We start from the raw sequence: 20,184 nt of genomic DNA on the forward strand, positions 1-20,184 counted from the left end.
CTCTCTCTCTGTGTCTCTTTCTGTCTCTTTCTCTCTCTGTGTCTCTTTCTGTCTCTTTCTCTCTCTGTGTCTCTGTCTCCTCCCCCCACCCCAACTCCCCTTACCACCTTCTCACCTCATGATAACATTCATTGGACTGTTCAATTCCCTTAGAGATGAAATGTGAAAAATGCCATTAACTTTCCTCAAAAATATAGAAACAGACTGACTTGACCGGTTAGTAGAAGACTGATTAGATCAACCCTAGAGCTTTAAATGATACTTTACAATCAAAATTTGCATTTTACTTTGTACATGGTTGACTTTGGCCAGTCAGTAAATTGGCAAAAAGATAAATGTGCAGATGATTTTGTTGGTCAATTTTTTTTTTGCAGAGAAGTGCTTCTATTGCCTTTCAATGGAGGGGAAATGCAAATAAGCAACAAACTTTAATTTGTATAGTGCCTCTTGGGGCATCCCAAAGGGTGCCACAAGGTTAATTACTTTGAATTTTTTTTTATATGATTAAACTACTGAATGGCTTTGGGACACTTTTCAGGTTAGCCACTGTAGTTATGTAGTTCAATAAACATTCAGTTGTGGAGAAGACATTTATGAAACATGAAACCTCCTTTAACAATAGGGGGAGATGGCAGTGTAGCGGCAATGTCACTGGACTAGCAACCAAGAGTACCCTGGCTAAAAACCTGCAGACGCGTTCAAATCCCACCATGGCAGCTCATGGAATTTAAATTCAATTAATTAAATCTGGAATTGTGAGCTCGTCTGAATAATGGTGACCATGAAACTATCATCGATCGTTGTAAAAACCCACCTCGTTCACTAATGCCCTTTAGGGAAGAAAATCTGCCGTCCTTATCTGGTCTGGTCTACACGTGACTCCAGACTCTCAGCAATGTGGTTGACTGCTCTCTGTAATGTTCAGTTCCGGGGCAATTAGGGATGGGCAACAAATGCTGGTCTTTCCAGTGATGCCCATACCCCATGAAAGAATTTTAAAAAGCAGCATGTTGAGAGTCTCTGGAAATTCCTTTTTTAATTGTCAAGCACTCATCGGGATACAATTCATGTCAAGCCAATGCTGTTATTTGTATATGACACCTGCAGTCGTTTTTGGGAAGAGACTTCTGCTTTATTTCCAAGTTATGGAAGTTATACCTGCAAGTTCACACATGGGGATCTGAAATGAAACTTATTACATTTTACCTTGGATAACCATCTGTCCCCTGTTCTGGCTGTATGGATCCTATCAGTGTTGTGTTGAAATATAACTCCAAGATAATGTGCTTATCCAGAAATTGTCATAATTTATTTTCTACTTTCTTATCTCGGACCTTCTGACAACACTTTTTTCCTCCTCTTGTTGGTTTCTCTGACCGCGTGCCAGATTTATAAAGGAATATACTTGGGGGAAAAAAAGCAGGGTTTAGGGAAAGAGCAGGAGTGTGGGCCTAAATGGTAGTTCTTTGAAAGAACCAGCAGAAGCATGAAAAACCTGAATGGCCTCCTGTGCTGTATGTTTAACGTTCAAGGAAAACAAGCAACCTACTTTGTCAGAGGCCTTTGTTAATGCTTTTTAAACTTGCAACATAGTGATGAGTGCAACACAAAGAATAACTTGCCCTCACTTCTTGTTGGCAAATGCCTAACCTCCACTAAGTGTAAGCACATATGAAGCATACATTCATACGAACAAGGAGCAGGAGTAGGCCATTCAGCCCTTGAGTGTTACCCTAAATAAGCGACTTTGCATATGTTAATCATGGGACTGTTGCATTGCTTTAAATTTGACACTTTACCTAGTTTGTTTTGGGGAGGGAAAGAAAATTGTATAGTGACTACTTTGAGTACTTTTCAAATCTGGGGCTCAGTGAGGCACTGATGTGTGAACATTGTTTCTATTTGAACTAATTCTAGCTTGGATGCAAGTGGCTAGCATAGGGAGAGAGAGAAAGTTGGTGACAATGTATTTTTAATGTTACAAAGTTTGCTGACTTGTATTGCCATCAGGCTGAACTATTTTAATGTTCTTCTATCCTTCAGCAATTCCATGGCTATCTCATTGAACTTATTGCATTTTAGATAACACATTAAACGAAGACGGTTCAAGAACTCATTCTACATTAGCAGTCCGAGACAAAGTACTGACAAAGACGACGTTTCACAAGGAGACTGTGCTATTAGAACTGCCACCATCTGATCATGTTGGACTACAGTACAATCATGCAGGTACCACACCTCATACGCTTGATGGTTTGAACTCTACAGAAATACCATCGTATCAGAATTCATTCATCACAACAAAGAAGCCTGAACACTCAGTTTCTAATTTTTCGAATGAAGCTGGTTATGATTTAAAATGCAGTGCACCTTGTGAAGAAATTGGCCTTTGCAATGTGAAGTTTGCAAATGCTGATATGGTAGATAGATCTCCAGATGCTGTCTGTGAAAACAAACATATAACCAGTGACTATGAAAATCAGGTACCATCACACACTGATAGACTTCAGAGGGTAAAGCATTATATCAGCATTAACTGTGAAAAGAATTTGTCGTTTACACACCAGAGAAATCTAACCACTGAAGATGAATTTCATAGTAATTCAACTCTCGGTTGCTTAGTCGGGAGGATAGCTAATAAAGTGCCTCATGTACCCAATAAAAAAGAAAACAGCATGTATGATAAACCTTTGATCCCCCTAATAGGTATAAAAAATGGGGTTCAGCTTTTTGAAGAACATAAAACTACTGCAACAGATGCTGAAAACAACATTGCGAAAAGCCGTAGTGAACTTAAAATTAGATATGAAGACTTTCAAGCAACCCAAAGAGAGAAAACTGTCATTGATCAGCATGAGGCGCAATACACATTTTTCCCTAGTGTGGTACTTCCCAACTGTCTGAAATGCCCAGAAAAAGTCTTCAACAGGCCGCCTAAACTTCAGAAACAAGATGACCGCAGGTTAAAGCTCAAGTTGAGTAGAAAGAAATCAAATGGTACCCAGTTGACAGGAAATTCTACAGCTGCAAAGGTAAAAAGTGCCCACTCCACTGAACTGAATTCTTGTAGCATCAGAGTACTGCAAAATGAAATATCAATGGATCACAGTTCGATGAAATCTTTAGATAATGGTCTTCCTTTAGAATCACAGATCTTTAATAAGGAAGGATCTCCAGAAAATAGCCTAGAGGGACAGTCATTTCGGTTAGCATGCAGTAAGTATACACTCCGAACAAAGCGGAAAGTAAGCTACGAAGCTGAAGACAGTGAACATGGCCAAGGCTCAGAAATCTTCAAGGCCAGCCCAACTCGGCCAGAGTGTTCAAAAGCCAATGATAACAGTACAGATCGTTCTCAGCGATCACGCAAAAGGAGAAGGCTTAACAAGAAGGAACCCCCTGTGATTATAAAATATATTATTATTAACCGATTCAAGGGCAGAAAAAATATGTTGGTTAAGATAGGGAAAGTGGATTCAAATGAGGACCATGTTGTGCTTGATGAAGATAAACTGCAAAAATATCACAAAATTTCACCATTAAAAGACTGGTGGCCCAAGGTCACTGAACCACCTCTTGTTATCAAACCTTTTGCAACACCTACACCAAAGAGAGGAAAAAAAGCAAAAGTTCAGTCCAGCTTAAAAAAAAGAGCTGGAAGATACAAAAAGCTACAAAGAAAGGAAAAACTTAACATTGCCAGCCAAACTCAAATAAAAAGAAGTGCTTTTACTAAAAAGAAAGTAGAATTTTCTCAACTTTCCCCTCCTTCACCTTGTTACAGTGCTGAGGCAGACGACTGTTCAACAGAATATAAAGATGTAATGTATAAACTTGGCTTTTTGTCTGAAAGAATGCCAAGTCCTTCTAAACCATCACCACCTCGATGCTGGTCACCAAGTGAAATGCAAGGGGATGGAATGCCATCCATTGTATCAACAGAAGATGACGTATTGGTCAGAGACAGTGATCCCTGTGCTTTAATCAATTCTGATTATTTGTTGCAAGGCAGTAAAAATCGCAGAAAAAAGCAATGTTTAAAATCCAGGAAGAAATCTCCCTGCAATGCTGGCATGACAGCTAAAAAGATGAAAGTATCCCAGAAAGCTAAGCAAGTGACAGGCGATGAAAAAGATGAACAGCAGTTAAAGCAACGTAAGAAAACAAGAAAAAGATGGACTCGGAGACAAAAAAATACAGTTCCAAACCTTGCTGTGAAGCAGGGGGCACTTCAAAGTACGGAGCCACATGAGCAAAAGAGGAGCTCTGAGCTCATCAGCAGCGAACTGAATTCATCCTCTAAAGATAGAGCCATAAGTAGGTTTTGTGGAAATCTTGAAAATGTGCTTGTTGCAGAATCAGACCCCATTTCCAAGATTGATGAGCAACCCAACATTCCTCTTAGCATCTGCTCAACAGGGCATCTTCCTTCAACACAACCTTATTCTGAAGAAATTCAAGGCGACTCAGGGGGTTACTATTGTTCTTTGCTGGAAGCTGATGACAACACAAACCTGCCTGACTTCTCATATCCGCCAGGTGAGCAAGACTCAGACACACTGTCCCAATTAACCACATGTTCTCAGTCCCAGTTGCATTCCAGTCTCCCATTCAGTCTCAGCAAAACGAGCCCTTCATGCGCGCACTCTGATTCTATTTACATGTTGGATAACAGAACTCAGATGACAGATAATTTCCAATTATCAGTGGGCACGAACCTTGCGCCACAGGCAGCATTGACTCTTCCTCAAGGTGAGCATTGTTTTGATCACTTAACGGCCTCTTCCACAGATCAACCTCATCCACAGCCTTCGCAGTACTCTCACCTGCCAGTTCAGTCAACTGAAGACATGTTCAGACTACAGAGAAACAATCCAACGCAGCAGAGGTCACAGCTTATGAGCCACACAAAAGCTGGTGGTGCTCCACCTATTTCTGAAGCTAGAGAGAGGCAAAATGGAGAGGACATGCAAATGTATAAATCTGACCAGAAGTCCACATTTTCTCAATCAGAACTTGAAGTTGATGGCAAAATAAATTATCCATCTCAATCATTCCAGCGATCCAAAGCTCATCAATCAAAACCTACTCTATTTACTTCTGAGGTAAATCAGCATTCAGCATATTCACAAACAAATATTGTCATGGATTTGCCTGTCAGGATTTCTCCGCTAGCAAATGAAAAGGACGGTCAGTGTCTTAATCTTACTTCATGTAGCCACAGTAAATTAGTGAAAAAGGTTTTGGAAAGGGAACAAGAAACTGGCAGCATTTTGGATATATCTGATTTCACCCCTCCTAGAATAAAGCAGAGATCAGTGTCGGAAACATTCTTGGAAACAAATATCATGCCCCAATCTCAGAAACCTGAACACAACCTAAGAATAGATGGCCTAGCTTCTGTTGGTAATAGTCAGTCTAGCCTCACCGTTTTAAGAGAGTTGCTGCAGAAAAGACAGCAAAAAGCACACCAAGGAAATGCTCAAGCTCCTTCTCCAAAAACACTGTTTCATAGAAGTATTTCTTGTCCGAATGAGCAAAATGAACTCAGTAAAAGTTCTGCTAACACAGACTTTTCTGGTTTTCTCCCTGCTGCTCATTCAAAGTCCCCAAAGGATGCTGCTTCTAAAAAAACAAGGAACTCGAGAAGTGCAAAGATTGCACAGAAGAAAGCCAAAACCTCAAAAAGAGAGCTCACCAAAAAACCTCAGACTTCTCAATCTAAATGTCCCTTTTCTGATGACAGCCCTGTTTTCCATTCAGACGCAGGCTTTGATAGTTACAGTTTTGACAGTTTATCACCTGAACTTCCCCAGTCTTACAATTTTGATATCAATACTGTTGGACAAACCAGGTATTGTACCATATATTCTGGATGTCAATTCATGCCAGCAGCTGAGCAAAATCTGCCTCAAAAATTTTTGAGTGATGTTGTTCAGGAGTCTATTCCAGCCCAGGCAGTAATAGAGACTTGTGCTTATAAGCCCCAGAGCAGTAAAATGCAACACTCTGACCAAGTACATCAACCTTCAGACAATACTGAATGGGCCAGGTCTGGCTCAATCAGCCCTGATCTGTTTGAAAAGTCCTTTGTAGACAATGGAGAAAAGTTGAAGCAATTAAATAAAAGCTCTGACCTGCCAATTCCAAATGCTCTGTCAAGTTCTTCTGAGTCATCTAGTACCCATTTGTCTGGAATGTCAACTATGGAGCTGAAGGATCAGACCCCTAATCATTGTCATGATTCTTTGGAGAATGGAACTTCCTGTAGCCCTGTAAAGTCTTCGAGTAGCCAAATAATGCTATTGGATGAAGGAAGTGGAAGAGAATGTGACAGGTCTGATGTTTGTTTGTCTGCCCTTTCTACTGGTTCAAGTCCAAATGGAGCTATAGGATTTATTGGTGAAGACATGGCAGCAATAAGCTGTGAAGATCCAGAGCTCTGTGCTTCCAAATATAGCAATGGTTCCCCAGCAACGTCTCATAGTTCTCCAGCATCCGTTAGTTCCCCGTTACAATCCAAAAATAGCTGCTACATCAGCCGCACATCAGGTGCTCACATTTTAAAGCCTTTAATGTCACCACCAAGCCGAGAGGAAATAGTGGCAACACTGTTTGACCATAACCTGTCAGAAACTGTCTACCAAGAACCATTCTGCAGTGATCCATCAGATGCTCCGGAAAAACCCAGGTGAGAAGTCTAAATGCCCCTCTAGCTATGTAAAATCAGGAAAATATTAATTGACTAAGCAAAGTCCTATTTTAGAATTAAGTATATGATGCTGCACCATGATAAAATATGTTCAAATTATTTTGACTTGTAGATTGATAGATATGATATACAGACTGTTATGTAACTTAGTTTAACTTCCCTGGCCTCAACTACTGCTTCTTCACCATGGACGTCCACACTTTCACCGCCCAGTGAAATGGTCTGAGGGCTCTCTGCTTCTTCTTTGAACAGAGGCCCGAACAATCCCCATCCACCACTACTCTCCTACATCTGACTGAACTTGTTCTTTCACTGAACAATTTCTCCTTAAATTCGTCTCACTTCCTCCAAATAAAAGTTATGGCTATGGGTACTCACATGGGCCCCAGTTGTGCATGTCTCTTTATGGGGTATGTGGAACATTCCTTGTTCCAGTCCTACTCAGGCCCCTTCCCACAACTCTTTCTCCAGTACATCAATGACTGCTTCGGTGCTGCTTCATGCTCTCGCCTGGACCTGGAAAAATGTATTAATTTTGCTTCTAATTTCCACCCCTCCATCATTTTCACATGATCCATCACTGACACTTCTCTTCCCTTCTTTGACCTCTCTGTCTCAATTTCTAGTGATAGACTGTCCACCAATATATATTACAAGCCTACCGACTCCCACAGCTACCTCGACTACAGCTCCTCACACCCTGCTTCCTGTAAAGACTCCATCCCATTCTCTCAGTTTCTTCACCTCCGTCGCATCTGTTCTGATGATGCCACTATCCAAAACAGTTCCTCTGACGTGTCTTCCTTCTTCCTTAACTGAGATTTTCCACCCACGGTCGTTGACAGGGCTCTCAGCCATGTCCGGCCCATTTCCCGCGCATCCGCCCTCATACCTTCCTCTCCCTCCCAGAACCATGATAGGAGCCTCCTTGTCCCCACTGATTACCCCACCATCCTCCGCATTCAAAGGATCATCCTCCACCATTTCTGGCAACTCCAGCACAATGCCGCCACCAAACATATCTCTCTGTCACCCACCACCGCCCCCCTTGCCCCAGCATTCCACAGGGATTGCAGGGATCATTCCCTCTGGGACACCCTGGTCCACTCCTCCATCACCCCCTACACCTCAATCCCCTCCCATGGCACCTTCCCATGCAACTGAAGAAGGTACAACACCTGCCCCTTTACTTCCCCCCTCCTCACTGTCCAAGGGCCCAAACACTCCTTCCAAGTGAAGCAGCACTTCACTTGCACTTCCATCAATTTAGTCTACTGCATTCACTGCTCCCAATGCGGTTTCCTCTACATTGGAGAGACCAAACGCAGACTGGGTGACCACTTTGCGGGACACCTTCAGTCTGTCCGCAAGCATGACCCAGACCTCCCTGTCGCTTGCCAATTCAACACACCATCCTGCTTTCATGCTCACATGTCCATTCCTGGCCTGCTGCATTGTTCCAGTGAAGCTCAACACAAACTGGAGGAACAGCACCTCATCTTCCGACTAGGCCCTTTACACCCTTCTGGACTTAACATTGAGTTCAGCAGCTTCAGATCATGAACTCTCTCTTCCATCCCCACCCCCTTTCCAATAATTTATAATTTTTTTTAACATATTTTTCTTTTCCCACCTATTTCCATTATTTTAAAATTTATTTCCATCTGTTGTTTTATTTCCACCTTTTAACCTATTTCAATCCCTTCCCCCCCACCACACCCCTATTAGGGCTATCTGTACCTTGCTCGCCCTGCATTCTACCCTTAATGTCACCATTAGCACATTCCTTAGCTAATATCACCACCGTCAACACCCCTTTGTCCTTTTGGCTATGACATCTTTGGCAATCTCTTTGCCTCCACCTATCACTGGCCCTCTATCCAGTTCTACCTGTCCCGCCCCCCTCTCCCAGCTTATATTTCACCTCATTTCTCTATTTCCTTAGTTCTGATGAAGAGATATATGGACTCGAAACGGCAACTGTATTACTCTCTGCAGATGCTGTCAGACCTGCTGAGTTTTTCCAGCTATTTTTGTTTTTGTTTAATTTTTTTCTTGCTTTTGTACAAAGATCGACCCTCAAACAGTTTTTCCCTGAATAACACTTAGCATATGCAATCTCTGCACCCTTTTAGAAATTCACTGTTTCAATAGCTTAGGTGAATTCTTAACTGTCTGTGAGCAAGCTTTGACTTTTTATTGCCTTTCCCAACAAATTTCCTGTTGTCATAATCATTGCTGTATTACTTTGTTTAGCAGTTTTCTTAATTTCTGCTCAAATAGATTATTTTATGAAATAGATTAGAATCATAGAATGGTTAGAGGACAGAAGACCATTTGACCCATTTGTGTCCATTCTGGCTCACTGCAAGAGCAATTTAGTTAGTCCCACTCCCTGCCCATTCCCTGTAGCCCTGCAATTTTTTTCCTTCCAGATGCTTATCCAATTCCCCTTTGAAAGCCTTTGTATTTGCCTCCACCACACACTCAGGCTGTGCATTCCAGATTGTAACCAATTGCTAACCTCATGTCGCATTTGATTCTTTTGCTAATGACTAAATTTGTCCTCGGGTTCCTGACCTTTCCAACAAAATAAACAATTTTTCTCTCTCTACTCTGTCCAGGCCCCTCATGATTTTGGATGCCCCTATCAAATCTCCTCCCCACCTTCTCTTTCCAGAGAACAGCCCCCAGCTTCTCTCATCTATCCTTGTAACTGAAGCCCCTCATCCTGGAACCATTCTCATAAATATTTGCTCCTCTCTAAAGTTTCATATTCTTCGTAAAGCATAGTGCTGGAATTGGCAGCAGATGCATGGGAACACCACCACCTGCAAGTTTCCCTCCAAGCCACACACCATCCTGATTTGGAACTATATCACTGCTCCTTCAGTGTCGCTAGGTCAAAATCATGGAACTCTCCCTAACAGCACTGTGGGTGTTCCTATACCACATGGACTGCAGCAGTTCAAGAAGGCGGCTCACCACCACCACCACCTCAAGGGCAATTAGGGGTGGGCAATAAATACTGGCCTAGCCAGCGACACCCATCCCATGATGATACCTTAAATCTAAAGAAATATAAGATGTGTTTTCTACCACCAATCATCCAAAAATGCAGCCAGCATAGTCAGCCTGAAAGATGCATATGCCCTCATTCCAAAATGGAAATATTGTAGGAAAGTACCACAGATTCAATGTTGTCGTGAAAATCCAGTGTAAAGTAGAATTTAGATAGCCTGAAGTATGCAGAGTACTTACCAACTGTCCCAGTAAAGGCTGCTTAGCAAAGATAAAAGCCCCTTGCACATATACCAATATTCAGCTAACTGCAGGCAGCAGTTTCTGTCCCTACTGGATTATCAGTTTTGTGATTAAGTAAAGGAAATCCCAGTCATGCCTAGGAAAGCCCCTACCTTTTTATAAAAGAGAATTTTGAAATGGAAGCCATTATTGTTCCTCTCTGGACAAATTTGCTTAACTCAATGTGTTCAGCAATTTAAACAAGGGTCCTGATGCGGTTATAATACCATGTCATATCCAAATTCAAATAATTCTAATTCTTTGTGGTGTATGCATAGCTTTTTAAAATTTTGGGTCACTGTGGGATGAATGGTTTTGCATTTTAGAGACTAACTGTGTCCTATTCTCCCAAATTCATAGATCAAAAAACTCTCAAGTAATGTATGTAGAACAATATAATGGTTGCACTGGAATTACAGCAGCTTCCTTCAGTGCTAGCCTATGTGCAAATCCTCGCCCTTTTGGACGGATGCCCAGGGTGGAAGCATTACCATGGAAAAGGACAGAATAAGGCAGGAGTAAAAGTTTTGAACTGGGGGAAGGCAAATTTTGCAGAAATGAGAAGGGACTTGGCTGAGGTGGACTGGACAGCACTGCAGGAGCATAAAACAGTGGAAAAGCAGTGGGAAGCACTAAAAAGCGAGATCCTAATTGTACAAAGTAGACATGTCCCCTACAAAAATAAGAGCGGTACTGCCAAATCTAGACCCCCTGGTTGTCTAGAGGCATACAGGAGAAGATCAAACAGAAAAAGAAAGCGTACGTTAGGCACAAAGAATTAAGCAGATAGCTAAACGAATATACGAAGTGCAGGGATGAAGTAAAAAAGGAAATAAGGAAATCAAAGAGAGGCCATGAAAAAAGATTAGCAAGTAAAGTTAAAGTAACCCAAAGATGTTTTACCAATACATTAATGCTGAAAGGTTAGTTGAGGAAGAAGTGGGACCTATCGGAGATGAAGATGGAAACTTGTGTGTAGATGCAGAGGCTGTGGGAAAGGTTTTGAATGAATATTTTGTCTCCGTGTTTACAAAAGAAAGGGAGGATGTAGATATAGTAGTCCAGGAGGAACACTGCAAGATATTGGACGGGATAGTCATAAAGAGAGAGGAAGTACTTGAAGGGTTGAAATCCTTGCAAGTTGATAAGTCACCAGAGCCAGATGGATTGTTTCCGAGGCTGCTGAAGGAAGTCAGGGAGGAGATAGCAGATGCTTTGAGGATGATTTTCCATTCTTCACTAGATACAGGGGAGGTACCGGAGGACTGGAGAAATGCAAACGTAGTTCCATTGTTTAAAAAGGGATCAAAGGAAATGCCAAACAATTTATAGGCCAGCTAGTCTTACATAAGTGGTGAGCAAATTAGTAGAATCAATCCTGAGAGATAGGATTAACTGTTAAGCGGAAAGGCGTGGACTAGTCAGGGATAGTCAGCATGGATTTGTTAAAGGAAGGTCTTGCCTCACAAATTTGATTGAATTCTTTGAGGAAGTGACAAAAAGGGTTGATGAAGGTAGTGCAGTGGATGTTGTGTACATGGATTTTAGCAAGACATGTGACAAGGTCCCACATGGCAGATTGGTCAGGAAAGTAAAAGCCCATGGGATTCAGGGCAATGTGGCAAACTGGATAAAAGGTTGGCTTTGTAACCGGAAACAAAGGGTAGTGGTTGATGGATGCCTTTGCAAATGGAAAGTTGTCTCAAGTGGTGTTTCACAGGGCTAGGTGTTGGAACCCTTGCTGTTTGTATTGTATTTAACGATTTGGATGTGAAGGTGGGGGCACCATTGGAAAATTTGCAAATGACACAAAGATTGGCTGAGTAGTGGATAGTGTAGAAGATAGCCATAATCTCCAAAACAATATAGATGGGTTGGTGGAATGGGCGGTAAAGTGGCAGATGGATTTTAACATAGAGAAGTGTGAGGTCATACATTTAAGGAGGTCAAACAGTTACAGGGATTACACAATAAATGGGAATATACTAAGAGGGGTAGATGAAGTGAGAGATCTTGGTGTACAAGTACACAGGTCCCTGAAGGCAGCAGTTCAAGTAAACAAGGTTGTAAAGAAGGCAAATGGAATGCTGTCTTTCATTGGCAGAGGTATAGAATATGAAAGTAAGGATATAATGTTGGAATTGTATAAAACACTGATGAGCCACAAGTGGAGTATTGTGTGCAGTCCTGGTCACCACATTACAGGAATGACAATAGCTCTGGAGAGAGTGCAGAGGAGATTTACAAGAATGTTGCCAGGTTTGGAAAAGTGTAGCTAAGAGGAGAGATTGGATAGGTTGGGGTTATTTTCCTTAGAACAAAAAAAGCTGAGAGGTGACTTGATTGAGGTATACAAAATTATGAGGGGAATAGATAGAGTGGACAGGATAAAATTGTTTCCCTTGGTGGAGAATTCTAGAACCAGGGGACATAGATTCAAGATAAGTGGCAGAAAGTGTAGGGTGGACATGAGGAAGAACTTTTTTATGCAGAGGGTAGTGGGTGCCTGGAATTCGCAGACCGAGTTGGTGGTAGAGGCAGAAACTCTAAACTCTTTTAAAACGTACCTGGATCTGCATCTTAAGTGCTGTAAGCTGCAGGGCTATGGGCTGGGTGCAGGAAGGTGAAACGGGCTGGCATGGACAAGATAGGCCGAATGGCCTCCTTCTGTGCTGTAATTTTTCTATGGTTCTGTGGTGCAGGAGAATCAGGCAAGAGTACCCACTTTGGATTCCTGGGGCCAGGAGAACTGTCTCAGATCTATTAAGGGGTGGGAAGGGCCCAAGATAGGAATAGCAATGTCAGACTCATTTAAAGAGTCACATAAAGGCAGTTATCCCTGAGCCCATCAGGATTTAGTGGTGGCTCAGGGGTTTAAATGAGACGCTTTCAGGTCTCGCGCGCCTCCCAGCGAACCATGTCGGTTTGCTCGTGTGGAGACCCCTCATCAGCGGGCACTCAATTGCCAGGTAGGTGGGCTGCTGAAAGCCATCCCCCTGCCCTTGCATCCAACTTCCCTCCCCACCTCTCCAGCAACTCCCTCCAGCCCACCCACCAAAAAAAGAGGGAAAATCTACCCAAGGTTATTTGACCATCACAGCTATTTGCTCCGAAGAATTCCGCCGAAGAAAACTGGTGTGGCTCTGAGGATTTATATCTATAGGCAAGGTAACAAACTGTTCCTCACTGAACTCTAACTTTGGGTCGATTTTTCCCTGTTTTTTTTTTAATGAAGTGCAGCCTTTGTGTATAAAGGTATACATTTATACCTTTTTCCTGATGTGTGGTTTAGAGTTTTTTTTCACTATCTTACAATTGTACTTTTTGGGTAATTTCACAGAATCGCAGAATTGTTACAACACAGAAGGAGGCTATTGGCCTGTTGTGTCAGTGTCACTCCCTGTAGGAGCCATTTACCTTGTGGCACTCCTCCACCTTCTCCCAGTAACACCATACATTCTTCATTTTCATATAACACCCTGCATCCCTTTTGAATGTCTTGATTGAACCTGCCTCCACCACAACACTCAGGCAGTGCATTCCAGATCCTAACCACTCACTGCGTGAAAAACCTTTTGTTGTAAATAGCTTTATGCAGGCTATTCATTTATTGTTATAGCAATATTGCTGCCTTTGCTCAATGGAAGGACCAATCATGGGAGGGCTAGGAGGGAGGTACACAAGAACACAAATAGGAGCAGGAGTAAACCATATGGCCCGTCGAGCCTGATCTGCCATTCAATATGATAATGGCTGACCCTGGGCTTCAACTCCACTTCCCTGCTTGTTCCCCATATCCCTTGATTCCCTGAGACACCCAAAATCTGTCTATCCCAGCTTCAAATGTATCCAATGGTCGAGCATCCGGAACCCTCTAGGGCAGAGAATTCCAAAGATTCACAACCCTTCAAGTAAAATAATTTCCCCTCATCTCTGTCCTAAACAATTGCCCCTTTACCCAGAGACTGTGCCCCTGCATTTCTCTACCAGCAGAAGCAATCTCTTCAGCATCTACCCTATCAAGCCCCTTCAGAATCTTGTACGTTTCAGTGAGATCGCCTCTCATTCTTCTAAACTCCAGAGAAAATAACCCAATTTGCTCAAACCCTCATCGTAGGACAACCCCCTCATCCCAGGGACCAATCCAGTGAACCTTCATTGTTCCATCTGCAATGCAAGTATATCTTTTAAATGTGGAGACCAAAGCTATACACACTACTCCAGATGCAGTCTCACCAAAACCCTGTACAATTCTAGCAAGACTTCTTTATTCCTGTACTCCAATCCTCTTGCAATAAAGGCCAACATGCCTTTTGCCTTCCAGATTGCTTGCTGTACCTGTATGTTAACTTGCTGCATTCCTTGTACGAGCACACAAGTCTCTTTGAACATCAGCAATTACAAGTTTTTCACCTTTTAACAAATGTTCAGTTTCTTTATTCTTTCAATCAAAGTGAATAACTTCACACATCCCTACATTACAATCCATCTGCCATCATGTTGCCCACTTAACCTGCTTATATCTCTTTGCAGCTTTTCTGTGTCCTCCCCACAGCTTACCTTTCCGGCTAGCCTTGTATCATCAGCGAACTCAGATACATTACTCCCTGACTCTTCACCTAAGTCATTGATATAAATTGTAAACAGCTGAGGCCCCAGCACTGACCCTTGTGGTACTCCAATATTCACTACCTGCCAACTTAAAAAAATCCTATTTATGTCCTCTCTGTTTGCTATTTATTAATCCTCTATCCATGCGAATATATTACCTCCAACTCCATGCACACTTATCTTGTCTGTTAGCCTTTTTGTGTGGCACCTTATTGAAAGCCCTTTGGAAATCCAGATGTACTACATTTACTGGTTCCCATTTATCTACCTTACTAGTTACATCCTCAAAAAACTCCAATAAATTTTGTTAAATGGGTTTTGCTTTTGTAAAACCATGTTGATTTGTTCTAATCATCCTATGCTTTTCTAGATGCATTGTTAACCGTTCCTTAATTATAGATTCCAGCATTTTCCCCAACAATTGACCTTAGGCTAACTGGCCTGTATTTCACTGTTTTCTCATTCCCTCCTTTCTTGAAAAACAGAGTAACATTTGCCAACACCCAATCTGATGGGACTGTTCCCGAATCCAGTGAATTCTGGAAAATCAGTGGATATTGCACATCCACTATCTCTGCAGCTATCTTCTTTAGAACCCTAGGCTATAGACCATCAGGTCCTGGGGATTTGTTGCTTTAAGTCCTTTAAGTTTCTCCAATATTTTTTCTGTAATTTTAGTTTCCTCATTCTCTTTAGCCCCTAGGTTACTGTCTATTTCTGGAATGAAACTTGTGCCTTCTACTGTGAGACACAAAATGTTTGTTCACTGCCTCTGCTGTTTCCTTTTTATCAACTTTTTGATTGTCCTTTGCTGGCTTCTAAAACACTTCCAATCCTCAGACTTGTTATTGTATTTTGCAATACTGTAAGCACTTCTAATCTAATGCCATCCATAGCTTCCTAAGTGAGCCACGGATGGGCCTGACTTGCTCAGTTTTATTTTTCCATGGAATTCATTTTTGTTGGGCGTTTTGAATTTTTTCTTTCAAAGTTTCCAATTGTTCATTTACAGCCATACCTTTTAGTCTATTTACCCAATTTACCTTAGCCAAATGTCCCCTCATACTTATAAATTTGGCATTGTTTAAGTTTCTCATATGTAATTGGCGTATATCACTTTCAAATTTAACCTGTAATTCATTGGTATTATGATCACTATTTCCCAGTGGATCTTTTACTATGGCATTATTAGTTAACCCTGCTTCATTGCACAATACTAGATCTAAGATTGCTTCATCCCTAGTTGGCTCCAAAATTTATTGGCCTAAGACTCTGTCACAAAAACATTCCACAAACCCATTTTCTAGACCTCTCCTGCCAATTTGATTGTCGCAGTCTATATGAAGATTAAAGTCCCCCACAATTATCACGTTGCCTTTGTTACAAGCTCCAATGATTTCTTGTTTAATGCTCTGGACAACGGTATAACTACTGTTAGAGGGCCTATAAACTACTCGCACCAATGTTTTCTGACTTTTGCTATTTCTAATTTCTACCCATACTGATTCTACTTCAGGATCTTCCGAGGCCAGGTCTCTCTGAAGCCCTTATATCATCCTTTAATATCAGGGCTCCCTCCTCCTTTGCTATTTCGTCTAGCTTTCCAAAATATTGTGTTCCCTGGAATATTTATTTCCCAACCTTGATCATCTTGTAACCATGTTTCTGTAATGGCGATTGTATCTAAATCATTTACCTCATTGTGCCACAAGTTCATCTGTGTTAATGCAGATGCTTTTAATTTCATTTTTTAAACTTCTATTCCATACAAATACCTTATTTTTTGATGTACATTTTTTTTTTGTCTCTTCCTGTCCCATCTTGCTTGTCTTTACCCACATTGCTGTACTGGTCTGATGCTTCAACCTTTCTCTTTGGATTTCTAAATCTCCCTTCACCCGAACCTTCCGCTGCGCTCTTGGCTTAAAGCCCTGTCCTCAGGCCCAGTTATACCATTGACCAGGACACTGGCCCCAGCCCGATTCAGTGGAGTCCATCCCAATGTAATAGCTCGTTCTTCCTTGAGTACTGATTCCAATGCCCCCATGAACTGAAACTCCTCCTTCCCGCACCACTCTTTGAGCCACGCATTTAATTCTCTAACTAATTAACCCTATGTCAATTGATGCATGGCTCAGGTAACAATCCAGAGATTATTACCTTTGATGCTCTGCATTTTAATTTGGACCCTAACTCCTCAAATTTAATTAGCAGAACATCGTTCCTGGTCCTATCTGGGTTGCTGGTTGCCACGTTGATAGCGACAACCGGATCCTCCCCGTCCCGCTCCAAGTTCCTCTCCAGCCATGAGGAGATGCCCTTAACCCTGGCAGTGGGCAGACAACACAACCTTCGGAGCTCCCAATGGCAGCTGCAGAGAACGGTATCTATCCCACTGACTATCCTTTCTCCTGTCGCTACCACATTCCACTTCGCTCCCACCACTTGAATGGCATCCTTCACCATGATGCCATGGCCAGACTGCTCATCCACCTTGCAGCACCCCTCCCCATCCATACAGGTAGCAAGCACCTTGTGCCTGTTGGACAAAGTCGGGGGCTGAGGCTCCTCCATCGCTAACTGCTGAATCCCTTTACCTGCCTGACTCGCAGTGAAACCCTCCTGTCCCTGACCAGTGACGAACTCTAAAGATCTGCCTAGCCTAAGGAGTATGACTGCCCCCTCCCCCCCGAATAGTATCCAGGTCTTTCTTCCTATCTGATGCATTCGCAGTGTCTGCAGCTCAGCTGCAGCTCAATGACTGAGCTGAAGCTTTTCAAGCCGCAGATACTTACTGCCGACGTGTTTGCCCTGGATCACATTGGTATACAGGACCTACCACATTCCGCAGCCACAACACATCACCTGCCCTGCCATCTTTATTATGTTAATTTATTAACTTTTTAATTACTAGTTCTTAAAAAGATAAATGAGCAAAATACTCAGCTAATCACTTACCTGGCTTTCTGCCACATCACACATGATTTTCTCCAGTTGCAGACAGTTCACAGCCTGAGCCCCGTCACCAGCAGCAGCACCGGGTCAGCTTTGTCTCGCCTCCCTTCACCTTTTTGAAGCCTCCGGGTCCACTGAGTGGTCCCGTGTTGGTATGGTGCATTTCATCCAGAATGCTAGCAGATTCAATGTTTGCCCCCTCGCAATCTTTCATTTTGAAAGGCAAATTCTGGAAGAAACAATCTGTATCTTCTTTGCTGTAAGATTCTGATTCTTGGGTTTATTTCTCCTGGTCCTATTATCTGAATGTTGGTATTTTGACCACTGACTGTTGTAATAATAGTAATAATAAACGCAGCGGAGTGCTTAACATAGCATGGTGCTGGTACACTGCACATTTTTAGTTGGTTAATCTCCTGTACTGCTCATGCAGCTTCTTGCTAACTTCTCTCTAGACATTGGTGAGATGTGTGTGACCCTATAAATTTAAATGGTGCACACTAAAATCAGACAAGTAACCAATCTTTGATTTTGTTAATATCTTGTTTGGTGATGAGGGATTTCCATAGACCGCTGCAATGCCGCGTTTGAGGCATTCATTTGGTGATTTTCTAAAATTGGTGGTGAAAACGCCCATTAGGTCTGAGAAAACCTGGAACACCTGGCAAAAAATTAACAGGAATTTGCTGTTATAAGAATTTCCAAAGGTTCCTTTTTTCTATCTATTTTCTTTTGAATAGGTAAATGCAGCACCTCACAGATCATTTCTTGTAAAACAGCTATGTCTGGAATTGTTTCTCAATTTAATTATTCTGCCTGAGAATGGTTGCAGCACTTTTTTGTAAAGATTACATCCAAAAACACCCAAAAAAAAGACTCAGCACTGAGTTGAATTTATAATTATTTGCAATTATAACTTTATCCATTCAATTCTTCAAAACAAAACAGAGACTTAAAAGCCATACAATCTTATTTGACTTCCCCAAGATGAGCATTTAGGGCAGTTATCTCACTGATTGGAATTGTAGAGGTAAGCAAGTGATAAACCAAAAGTGGCAGACAGTAAGAACTGTTATTTTTAAAAATTGTTCGTATGCACACGATGCAGTAGAACGTTTCTTACAACTGGTGTGGCTTTGAATACCTGGCTAACTGAGGATTGCTCAGCTGACTGAATCATTTTCTCCTTCAATGATAGGGAGATAGGAGGACGGGTTTTGACTGTTCAAACCAGATTACCCAATGAATTGCCGGAGTTTGATGGAGATTTTTCACTGGAAGGGCTGCAATTCTGGAAGACAGCCTTATCAGCGATGACACAGAATGCTAGACCTAGCTCCCCTGCTTTTACTGGGAATAGACATTCTACTGCTCAAAAGATGGGGGCTGGTCTAGGAGCTTCTGAAGACCGAAAGATTATAATCCTGCCATGTAAAAGTCCACCTAGTTTGCAACGAGTGCAGTTATGGCTTCAGGCCAAAAGAGAATACGAGCATTCAAAGAAACGTTCAAAAAATCAGACTGGTCTAATTAAGAATACCAGCCAGAATCAGTGCTTGCAGCCTTCACAAGAAGATAGGACTCCTCTGGCTGAAGAGTTGGCTACGGCAATTTCTGCAGTTCCTGACCAAGAGCAAGCTGGAAGGGATGCCCAGCCAAGTGAACGTGCCTCTTCCCCTGAAACACCGCTGCTAAAAGTTCCAGAGCAGAACAACATGAAACCTCAGTCTCCAGCAAGACAACTAACTAAAGTACCGCAGCCATTTGAAGATGATGACGATGACTATCGTGCGTACAGTTCCCCTGATTCACCACTGTTATCTCCATGGCAACAACCAACTTCTCCTAATGTAAGGCAGTGGGAACCAAATGAAGAAAATAGAGGCATAATTAAGCCAACAGCGACCTTCAGCATGGAGATTGCAGCAGAGGATTGCCCATCACCGATCAGCAATAGCGTGCCTTCAAATGCTGGACAGTGTGATGAGCAGCAGCTGGCAAGATCACCCTTTCAGTCTAATACAAGAGCGGCTGAGAATTCTGCATCTGTACTACATAGCACACCTGTCGCACAGAGGCTTAGAAGTGATGGAATTCCTGATGCTCTTTACTGCACTCCTATACAAATGGGTCAGTATTCATTTCTATGTTTTAAACTATTGGTACAAAAATAGATATTACTGTAAACCTTAAATCTGCTACTGATTTCATATTGAAATTCCAGTAATAGCTTCTTTTGTACAAGTTTTGGTAGGATCCCCAAAATAACGCTCAGATTTAATAATTTCTACAAGAGTTAGTTGTCCACCTTTTCAAAACAAAAGTTACTATAGATTGCCTTGCTTGAGATTTTGTTTAAACAAAGTGTGATATTTTAATTAGTTAAAATCAGAGATTCTGGCACTTTATTTTGCTCCAGTGTTTTAAAGTGAAAAAGATGAGGCATAGATGAAATTATGCCAAAATTATCCCACCAAGGCTCCTGAGACAGCACCTTCCAAACCCACAACTACCATCTAGAAGAACAAGGGCTGCAGATAGATGGGAACACCACCACCTGGAAGTTCTCCTCCAAGCCACACACCATCCTGACTTGGAAATAT

General features: G+C 42.0%; 1 protein-coding gene across 5 annotated transcripts in view; it reads left to right on the top strand.

Moving 5' to 3' along the window:
- Nucleotides 1–20,184, top strand: part of rev3l (REV3 like, DNA directed polymerase zeta catalytic subunit) — a 221,247-nt gene that overhangs the window by 140,503 nt on the left and 60,560 nt on the right. For all 5 annotated transcript variants that reach the window (XM_041187885.1, XM_041187886.1, XM_041187888.1 and 2 more), the window contains 2 exons: nt 2,083–6,691; nt 18,780–19,711. In XM_041187885.1, the coding sequence (XP_041043819.1) occupies nt 2,083–6,691; nt 18,780–19,711 (5,541 nt within the window). The remainder of the gene's footprint in view (nt 1–2,082; nt 6,692–18,779; nt 19,712–20,184) is intronic.

Source organism: Carcharodon carcharias, chromosome 5 (genome assembly GCF_017639515.1).
Source record: "Carcharodon carcharias isolate sCarCar2 chromosome 5, sCarCar2.pri, whole genome shotgun sequence".
NCBI classification, from domain to species: Eukaryota; Metazoa; Chordata; class Chondrichthyes; order Lamniformes; family Lamnidae; genus Carcharodon; species Carcharodon carcharias.